This window comes from Bidens hawaiensis, unplaced genomic scaffold (assembly GCF_021521415.1).
Source record: "Bidens hawaiensis isolate Kalapana, Puna unplaced genomic scaffold, B.hawaiensis_p1.1 tig00032435_1, whole genome shotgun sequence".
NCBI classification, from domain to species: domain Eukaryota; kingdom Viridiplantae; phylum Streptophyta; class Magnoliopsida; order Asterales; family Asteraceae; genus Bidens; species Bidens hawaiensis.
The window spans coordinates 64,188-74,665 of record NW_027505250.1 but is presented as its reverse complement, the minus strand read 5'-3'; the positions used below and the strand labels follow the sequence as shown (position 1 = coordinate 74,665).

The 10,478-nt window shown below is 35.0% G+C and overlaps 2 protein-coding genes across 2 annotated transcripts; both read right to left on the bottom strand.

Annotated features, from left to right (window-relative positions):
- Positions 1 to 3,491: 3,491 nt before the first annotated feature.
- LOC143611854 (large ribosomal subunit protein uL15x) lies at positions 3,492 to 4,001 on the bottom strand. The gene has a single exon (XM_077085980.1). The coding sequence runs from the start codon at positions 3,964 to 3,966 to the stop codon at positions 3,526 to 3,528; it is 441 nt and encodes a 146-aa protein (XP_076942095.1). The 5' UTR covers positions 3,967 to 4,001; the 3' UTR covers positions 3,492 to 3,525.
- Positions 4,002 to 5,818: 1,817 nt separating this feature from the next.
- LOC143611860 (U-box domain-containing protein 33-like) lies at positions 5,819 to 9,837 on the bottom strand. The gene is made up of 4 exons (XM_077085983.1): positions 9,530 to 9,837; positions 6,342 to 6,460; positions 6,143 to 6,261; positions 5,819 to 6,056 (listed from the first exon to the last, which is right to left on the bottom strand). The coding sequence occupies exons 1-4, from the start codon at positions 9,816 to 9,818 to the stop codon at positions 5,969 to 5,971; spliced, it is 615 nt and encodes a 204-aa protein (XP_076942098.1). The 5' UTR covers positions 9,819 to 9,837; the 3' UTR covers positions 5,819 to 5,968.
- Positions 9,838 to 10,478: the final 641 nt, after the last annotated feature.

Sequence of the window (10,478 nt, the reverse complement as noted above, 5' to 3'; positions counted from 1 at the left end):
TGAAGTGGATGACTGGTGGTGGTCTTTCGGCGAGGTGGATGGCCGGTGGTAGCCCTCCGTCGGTGATAACAAGCGTGTTATTTTTAAGCTTTGTTGTGTTGGTGGTTGCCGGAGCTTGGTGGTAGCTGCCGGAAAGCTTGGTGGTTATGGAGGAGGAGGAAGAGGAGAGAGAGAGAGAGTAAAATATATTAAGTTTTTTATTATTTTGTTTATTTATTAAATATTTTTTTAATTTAATAGGTAAAATGACCAACTTGCCCTCATGTGCAATGCACATGACAGGACTTAACAAGAAAATCTAACTGGGTTAGGCGAAAAGGACAAACGCTGAAGGATTTTGAAACGTAAAGGACAAAAAGGATCAATTTTGAAGATGAGAGACAACGAGTGAAATTTGGGTGAAAGATAAAAAACAATTTCTATAATTCTGTCTATTATAACCGAAGGGTTCACTAGCATGGAGCTACCAAACAAAAACACCAAGTACATAGTAAATGTGGGAATTAGTTCAATAAAAAATTCACGCTTTTCAACAAAAAGTAGAAATGACAAAAGAAATTTAAATTAAAAAAATTGTTGAAAACCCCATTCATGTTGATTTGGAGCCATGAATAATGGATTTTGGGGCTCACTTGGGGGGCATTCCCGTCCATTATGTATGCCCCTGTAACCCCAGAACCCAGACGTAGGCAAACTTATGCCCTACATAATTTGGGGCCTCATGTTTTTGCCTAGTGTCGTATGAGTCCATTAGCTTCAAGCATCGTATCGCCCACTTCACCAACACATGTAATTTGGTTGGTGAATTCTCCTCTTGAAAATTCTTAAAATGCGCATAAGATACATGTAACCCGAAGACTATATCTTAGAAATCCATCCTTCCTAGAAACTCGACCTTTGAAGAAGCCAGAGGGAAGCAATTTCAACCTTGTACGAGCTTGTAGTCCGTCAAATATTCATATCTATTCACTTTCCTTGTGATCTTAACCTAAAGTTTAGATTGGACATTATAACTAAGCAAAATAACTTAGTGTCCAAGTTGGCAATGATGTAATATAATCGAGTGATTTTCTACATCAATGACTTAGGGGTTGTTTGGCAACCTCTGCATCAATAAGTGCTCAATCAGTAAGGCGTATGATTTGATAAGAGACTCTGAGCTAGTAAGTATTGTATAGTTGAACCTCTTAGTGATTGTGCAAAATGACTATTTTACTCCTATGAACCATAGGTGAGAAGAATTAGGTTTGATCCAAAAATATACGACAATCGGACAGGCACTTTCCCAAACACGAACCAACATTATGCAGACAGGTTGGTTATCAGTTCTTATTTTAGCCACAAATCGGGTTCGGGTCAATCCTCAGTTTTGGACCGAATGTGATTGAACGATTAAAAACAGGACCGAATTTATTTCATGTATTAATCTAGTTAGTAATGAATCACTATTAGTATTAGCAGCCTCGATTCTCAAGTTCAAGAAGTTGAGCAAAAATTATCTTCATCGAACCAATTTCATAAGCAAGTTTCGCACACGCATTTCATGAGCAATTGATGTGTGTTTATTGAAAACATTTTGGAAATGATAAATTTGATTCAGTTTAGCCTCAGAACCATAAGCTTAAACGAGAATCGTCATTAACTTGAAGCATTACATTGGTTTAAATATTAACAATCAATGATGATCGAAAATTTTTGTACTTGCAAATCACCCATTGTGAAGATAGTGAAGTACAAACATCAGATTCATTGTGTTGGAATTGTTTGTAGCAGTTGGTGATTAAGAAAAGCATTGGATTCGCTAGTTAGATTATAGATGATTATAGCAATATAGCGATGAGAAACCGATAAAGACAGACGCAACGGGTGGAGGAATTGAAAACTGATCAGAAGTGGCTTACTCGTGACTAGATGAAATGCTTCACCGGAGATCAAGGTGGAATTGATGGATACATAATGTACCTTCTTCTTCTTCTCTCTCTATATGTATAGGATGTATAGGGTGATTGTGCAGTGGTGGTCGATGGCGTGGAGGTGGACGGTGGTGAAGAAAGGGGAGGGGGGACTGCTTTTGACAAGCGTTTTTATTAATGTAAAGGGTATATCCTTTTTGTTGAATCATTTAGAAAGATTTTGAAGCTGAATCATTAAGATTTTGAAAATTATTAAGCTGTGTACAGAATCGTTATGAGGCTTTTTTTTGTATTTCAAGTTTCAAATATATTGTTTCCTGAATAGGAGTGAACTTGGTTCATTTTGGATTAGTTAAGATGTGAAATCAGGCTTATAAGTTAAACCAATTTTTTTAGTTAAAAACAGCCTATTTGAATAATTTGGTATAACTCAGTCAACTGCCTTTTGGGCGTGGACAAACCAGCCCAAGAACACCTATAGCTTGAGCCTTGAAAAGTGATGCCGAATATATATATTAGTATACTATTTAGTATGAAAGTTACACAATCTGACTATAGACTAACATTGGTGATTGGTATCAAAAGCATAGAATTTGTGGCGGAATAAAAACAAAAGGGATGTCTTGGTATTGGCATAGTAGTTAGTTTCTTTGAAGGTGCATTCTTGGTGGTGTGACGATCACGACGATAGACAAGAAATCAAGATTGCCCGCGACTGGCAAAAAGTAGAGGTAGTGGAGGCAAACCATGATCATGTTTAGTGTTGGCTTGATCTTAGGTAAAGAAAATGTTCTCATTTCTTTACGTCCAACATTTGTTTTTTGGGAATTTTGAGAGTTTTAAGTTTTGTATGTGTATGATGCTTATAGAAAATACAGTTTTTGCTGAATTAATAGGCAAAAAAATGGGATATTTAAAAATTTAATTTAAAAAAAAAAACAAAAAAAAACTCTGTAATCTTAATGGAATTGTAGCCATTGTACAACGGTTCATGCTCACATAATTCCTGAACTTAAAGAACCCAAGTGCACTACACACCCAACCTCCCCGAACATGTGGCAGTGGTGTAGCCGCACGACAAACTCAACCCAGATGAGGATACCAGAGGACGTCCCTACCCTTCTAAGAGTCTATTTAAACAAGTTAACAAAACCGGCCAACCAGCTACGACTGGTTTGGTGCAGACGGTATTGTACATTACAAACATTCCATGTAATCCAATTTCAAACAAACAAGACACCAAAACTTCAAGTGACAAATAGAAAAACCGTGAGATGGTGGCTTGCCATTGTAACAAAGCCACAATGTACAAAACTATTTTGGTCAAAATAGTTTAGAGCTTTAAAGTTTAAACCAAATAACCAAAAACACAATATCTTAATTTGCAGACACTTTGCTTTGCTAGTCAAACCACAAATGCAGCCAAAACAAAGGCAACACCAAATTACAACAATAATAATAATAACAATAATAAAATCAAGCAAACCAAAACACAAATATTAGACTTTGAAACAAAACTTTGATGAAATATAAGTTCAAATTCAACAAACAGAGTATTCTTAGAGCAAAACTAACAGTAACAACCATAATTATTCAAATCCAAAACAAAAACCTAAGCGGTAAGCAAAACAGCACCACCAGCCTCCTTAATCTTCTTCTCGGCCACCTTCGAAACCAGCTTCGCCTTCACCACAAACGGGTGCGCCGCCGGAACATTCCCCTTACCCAACACCTTAAAGTACCCATGCTGAGTCACATCAATCACCGGCACCTTATCCGCCGTTGCCTTCTCCTTCACGTCCTCCGGAACCAACGACCAAAGCTTGTCGACATTCACGATCGGGCAATAGAACTTGTTACGGAGCTTGTGGAAGTACCGCATACCGACTTTACCGAAGTACCCGGGATGGTACTTGTCGAAGAGGATACGGTGGTGGTGCATACCACCAGCGTTACCTCTACCTCCCGGATGCTTTCGGTGCTTGCCGATACGACCGTGGCCAGCGCTGACGTGGCCACGCTTCTTACGGTTCTTTCTTAAACTGGTTGTCATTTTCTCCTACATATATCAATTGTATACCAATCTCTAAATCAATCAAATCATACATACATATCAATATATATATATATATATCAATTGAATACGAATCTCTAAATAAATCAATCAAATTATACATACGCATCAATAATCAGTGGCCTAGGGTTTAATAGTTTCGATACCTAAATTTAATTTAAAAATAATAATATATGAATCTCAGATTCAAATCAAGCTCAAATTAACGGAATTAATCAATTAAATCATATATATATAGTTTAATTATTTGTGAATATAACATAAACTGATAATATACAGTGCAATATAGAGATTAAACATACCTGAAGATAGGTGGCAGAAACCCTGGTGGAAGAAAATGAAATCCTAGCTGGCTTTTATAGTAAAGTGTGATGAATAATTGTGTTTGGAAACCCAATAAATATTTTTTGGTTACTTTATAAAGACTTTATATTATAAGCCCAATTTAAACTACTACTTTTAACCTTTTACATTGATGGGGGTAGAGGTACCGGTTTCTAACTGTTTCTCTAACTGGTTAGTAACTAACAGGTGTTTCTCTAACCGGTTTTATGCCCCAAAAAAAACCAGCAGTTTATAAGTGGTTATACATTTTGGCCCATAAACCAATTAATAACCAGTTACAAAATCGGTTAACCGAAACCTGTTTTGGGATTTTAAATTATTTTTTTAAAACATTTTTTTCGGTTATTTACTAGTTAACCGGTTTGGTTATACCGGTTAGGGTTTTTGTGCTTGAAAACGGGGTAGTACCTTACCTGTTATTAAATTAACCGGTTACTCCTGCCCGTTGACCACTAACCGGTTTTCGAATGATTGGTTTAACCGGTTTGTGAATTTCTAGATGGGAGTATCAGTATGGGATGGGATGGGATGGATATGTGGAGGGATCGTTGATCGTGGATCACGTATGAGATTAGTTTTTAAATTTTTGTACTATAGAATGAGTATAGTATATGCTGATACTCGGCTCAATTACCTGAATCATACATAGCGTCTACAAATTCACTAGCTTTTAGTATTTATGGTTCTATGTTTTTTGGTAATCAAGCTATATAAATTTTAAAATAGTAAGAATGTGCCTGAGAATTCTAATGGCTAACTTCTAAAAAACTAACGGTATACCTGGTATGACGGGTAATTACCCTCCCAACATACATCCAACAGGTACATCAAACATGGTTTATAATTGAGTTAGGGACTGAAATTATTAATGCCCGTCCAATTGACATCCCTATACTCGTGAAAATTTTACTTTCACTATTTTTTTTTTGGAAAAAGACCGAGGCCTTGGCACACTTTTATTCAAAAAAGAACGAACAAAACAAGGCATCACAACTAGCCGGGACATATCCCCAAACTAGTCAAGACCCTAAAAGAAAGAAAGCAAACAATCCTAACATTACTAGCCCGATATCTATACACGCATTAAAATCAGGCTTAGCTCCTATACATTTTCTAAAAAATAAAAGATCAAAATACAAATACACAATCCTGTATACAAAAACAATCCTATATAAAAACCATCTTGGGCCTAAAATCAATCCTATACTTTCACTATTTTTGTGCCACTATATTAGGGCATATCAATACTTTCATGAATTTAAAATATTAATTTGAATTTGATCATTAGTGGAATCACATATTTAATAATTTACTGAACAAGTTTTAATATTGTAGACAAGTAAACCCGATAAGGAGTGATGGTGTTTTATATCATTGCCATATCCATTTGTATGTGGTATGATTTCACAATTCTTGAGTGAATACAAATGTGAAATAATAATACTTCAGATTTTATTATTCATGTATTTACCGTACATGCAGAAAAAAAAAATCAATCAATTTTACTTGAGAAACAAGCACACTCAAAAAATTTCCGTTCTACTTGTAAATGAGCGACTCTTAACCCATTTTGACTTGTTGTGGGCATTTTAGGAGTAACTTCTGTAACGTGTAGTTGTTGATCATCCATAACTTGTTATCCGTTACATATTATGCTAACTTTACAAAAGTTAGGCGCGTTCTTCTTAATGAACTCTCCTTTGCCCGGCCCCTTTCTCAACCGCCTACATAACAAGACGAATGCCTTATCTTTACTATTTTACATGTTCTTTTATAGAAAAAAGTCCCAAACGTTTTATGAAAATATTACCTTAGCGAAGGTGTTCTTTTAGTTCCGATGACAAGGTTGGTAATGTTGACGACTTGAATAAGATCCAAAATAGCCTTAGTTGTGGTATTGCTCTCGAGAAGCATTGTTTCAACGGCTATCTGCTCACCCGGCCCCAAAGTGTGATTACATATACAAAATAATGTTCTCTTTATGTGAAATACTAATGAAATTAACGTACCTTGGCATCTGTGCATAGACGTATATACTTTTGTAAGAGGCTCCTTCTTTTGTTATTCTCTTCGTTAATGTATATCTGGACTTGCTCTTTGCTTAATTGGCTCCTAGATAGCTTCCCAACTTTTATGACATCAAAACATATATATGTCAGATAGTTTTATCATATACAAGATGAAGTAATATAACTAAATTCATTTACTAAGTGCATTTAGTCTCTATATGTTTAGTCATTTTTAATAATATGTCTATGACAAGGATGCGGACCATGCGGTTAGAAAATAATCATTTAATGTTTGCGTATGCCTTGCACATGACGATATTTTGAACATTCAACTCCCAAAAACATGTCTTCAATGTTATCTTGGCCGAGGCAACCCTTTGTGAACCACTACCTCCACAAAGATCATCGTGCCCTATGGCCTCTCCACAACAGCAATTGGCCTAAACAGGATCGCGACCATGGACAAAACCACAACTATGATCATCATAACCTATATGTAACAACCCAATTCCTCGAGACTTCATCAACCAATGTTTAGCGGGTTTCTCTCGAAGTTCATGGAGCTACATACCATACATTGCATATGCTCTTAGAGAAAGTAGTCAAAGTCGAAACAAGAAGGTTTATGGAGTGTTTTTTTTTTTAATATTATTTTGCTCTTTTTAGATGCTTTAGATAAAGGAAGAAAACACCTATCTAAGCATGTATGAATGTATTTAATTTGGTCGGTGGAATATATGTATTATATGGTGTTTAGTAGAAAGAATATATGAATTTGAGTTTTATACGTGTCTGTTTAAATTGTTGCACGTAATTAAATTCGTGTTTAGAAACGTAACATATTTGGTTTTGATGAAATGGTGAAAATGACATGAAAATATCCACCGTGAGGGAGGCATGCGAGCATGTGACAATTAGATTCTAACAAAATACTCACTAGGGACTAAATTTGTTATGAAAAAAAAAGTATGAACTATGCATAATATAAATTGATTAATTTCAGAGGGAATATTATGACAAAGTTATTGTAATTTATTATTATTTTAATATTAACTTTTGATTATTTAAATAGCATTAAAAACAAACCGAAATATGTAATTTTATTCATATAGTAAAGTCCTTAATATAATATTAAATGTCGGTTTTAAAATATAAAAAAGTTATGGTAATGTTAGCTAATTTTGAAGTTGTCAAGCACATTGCTATTAAAATGAATAATAGTAATTGTTTAATGAACTCAATTATTTGCTAAATTAAGTTATTTTAATTTTTAAAGCTTCGTATTTGTCCATAAATGTTTTAACTATTACTCAGTACGTATACTATATTAAACCTAATTTATCTTAAAATCTTATAACATACATAGATAAAATAAACACACATCAGCCGGATATTCAAATTTATATATTTTTCATTAAAAAACTTTAAAAAAGTTACAAAATAATCTTGTCATGGATAGAGTTAATTGCCCGTTTGCCCCCTGTGGTTTGTCAAACTAGCACGTTTGCCCCCAGTGGTTCCGAAATAGCACCATTGCCCCCTGAGGTTGTTTTTTTAGTACCCGGGTGCCCCCAAACATGAACGTCCGTTAGTTTTCACCGTTTGGTGTCATATCTTCTAGGGTATTTTCGTCTTTTAACCCAGTGGTTCCGAAATAGCACCATTGCCCCCTGCATAAAGATGGAACGTCCTTCGATTTCTTCACTTATACACCAAATACCAGCAGATCCTTCAACCCCCACATCCTTCGATTTCTTCTAGGGTTTTCAAACTCATACCAGTGAATCTTTGTTTGAACGATGGCTTGGGAATTAAGGAAGAAATACTCTAACCTTAACCCCCATATAAGATATGGTAAGGTTTAGCACCTTCTTCAATTGCGATTCTTGAAAGGCTGGAATCATTAATTTCAGTTTAAATTTTGCTGTTTATATGTTTTATATGTGTTTGTTTTTGTTTTTTTGTAACAGTTGGACAACCTAATTTGTTCTCTGTACGAATAAACTATGGTGGTGCATTTAGGAACTTTCCGGGTAGAAGATATGCTAATGGTAAGGTTGCATTTATAGATGATGTGGACATAGATGTGTTTTCTGTGATTGAAGTCCATTGGATGTTGCGTGAGCTAGAATTTTTTAAAGATGATGTTCCGCTATATTATCATTTTCAAATACCAGGTAAAGATTTGGATACTGGTTTAGTAGCTTTAGGTAGTGATGCTGATGTGCTTAACTTGTCCAAATATGTGGCTGAAAATAAGATTATTAACTTGTTCATTGAAGAATATAAATCTGATGTGGATACTTATTTGAAATCACCACAATCAACATCTAAGGTTGTTATTGAGGAAATAGATGATGGAGATGCTCATGCTAATGCCATTGCTGTTCCTAGGAAAAAAATGGTTCCTAGAAGAAAATTATTGATGATTGAGTATGGTGATAATGCAAAAGGGGGTGAGAATGCAAAGGATGGTGATAATGCAAAAGGGGGTGAGAATGCAAAGGATGGTGATAATGCAAAAGGGGGTGAGAATGCAAAAGGGGGTGAGCCGGTTGTAGATGGTTATAACTTTGATGATTTTGATTTTTCTACGGTCTACCCAGGGGGTGATAACGAATGTACGGGTGATAATGGGAATGAGGTTGACAATGGTGAGACTGATTGTGGCATCGAGGATTCTAGTGAAGATGATGATTCACAAGATAGTGATTTCAAGGTGGACATTGAAAATGAATATGCGGATGACATGGAAGTTGATATGAGGGACTTCCATGACTATGTAGATGATGACGAGTCATTTGATAGCATGAGTGATGATTCAACTACCGACCTGTCATCTAAGAGAAACAAGATGTTGAGGGAAATCAGACGTAAAGAAAAGGTTAGTGTTATATTCATTGTACTCTTTTGTTTTTTTACTAGTTATTAATCATGGATAGTATGGTAATTTGTTGTGTTTGGTAACAAATAAAAGAAAAGGGCAAAAGTGCCTCTTTAAAATACTTAAAAGTTAAAAACATTATTTAACAACCATCAATAGTCACTTTTAAAAATTAAGGTTATTAACGTAATTACAAAAATTTTAATTTAAAGCCTAATTTATATAAGCATAGACAATAATTTTTTAAAGACTTTCTTGCATCTATCATAAGATTCAAAATCATGATAATATAATAATAACGTACCGGGAGTCTGAATATGTGTGACCGGAGGGTAGACATGAACTAAATAAACACGGGCTCCGGGCACCACAACATGATCAACAGCCCATTTGACAACATCTAAATCATTCTTCCCGACAGCAACAAAAACATCAACAACTTCTCTAGTAACATGATCACTCTTGTTGTCTTGTTCTTCAACCTCCACAATCTCCGGTGACATGACTCGCCGCCACGTGTGTCGTGAGCCTTCTTCAATGATTTCTGGAGTTTGATCATGATCATTATGACCACCGTTTGTGTGTTCTGACATAACAAGATTAAGGTTGTGTTGTGTTGTGTTGTGTTGTGTTTGGGAGATGAAAACAAAGGGGGGTGTGTGTGTGTGAGTGTGGTGGTGGTGGCGGTGGCTTCTTGTGAAATATAAATCTTGTCTCGTTGCTTTCAAAGTCTTTTTTTCATATGATAATTAAATGGCTTTAATAATATTTCTTTCTATCTTCAATTTTTCTTCTTCATATTTATACACTTTGTCACACGTATGCATATATACAGCATTTTTTTTCTTTATTCTATTTGGCCATGACAAAAATATTATTATTTCTACAATCTAGCTTCATCTTGAGTTGAATACGGAATAATTTTATTATTATTCTTATATTAATTCATTAAAACAGTATATACGTGTATTATATGGTTCTCATAGTTTTTTTTATGTATCATTGGGTTAGCATTGCACATGGTTCTATAAATATATTAGCATTGAGTTTAAATTTGGTTGATAATATATGAAATAGATAAGATTCTACCTAGATCTTCGCTGGATTATTATTGACGCATGTTGAAAATTCGATATACTAGTGATCTCTCCTTGTGATACGATCTTCTTCTCTCCAAACCGGGCAAGATTTGTTGTAGCAATTGCTTGACCTTTTGGAGTAATGTGACTTATGGGCTTGAAAAGTGAGCATCT

Coding starts and splice junctions, on each gene's coding strand:
- LOC143611854 (XM_077085980.1), bottom strand. CDS start 3,966: ATGACAACCAGTTTAAGAAAGAACCGTAAGAAGCGTGGCCACGTCAGC.
- LOC143611860 (XM_077085983.1), bottom strand. CDS start 9,818: ATGTCAGAACACACAAACGGTGGTCATAATGATCATGATCAAACTCCA. Junction 6,262..6,341: donor GTCTATGCACAGATGCCAAG/GTACGTTAATTT, acceptor CCGGGTGAGCAG/ATAGCCGTTGAAACAATGCT. Junction 6,057..6,142: donor AAAAGAACACCTTCGCTAAG/GTAATATTTTCA, acceptor CTTGTTATGTAG/GCGGTTGAGAAAGGGGCCGG.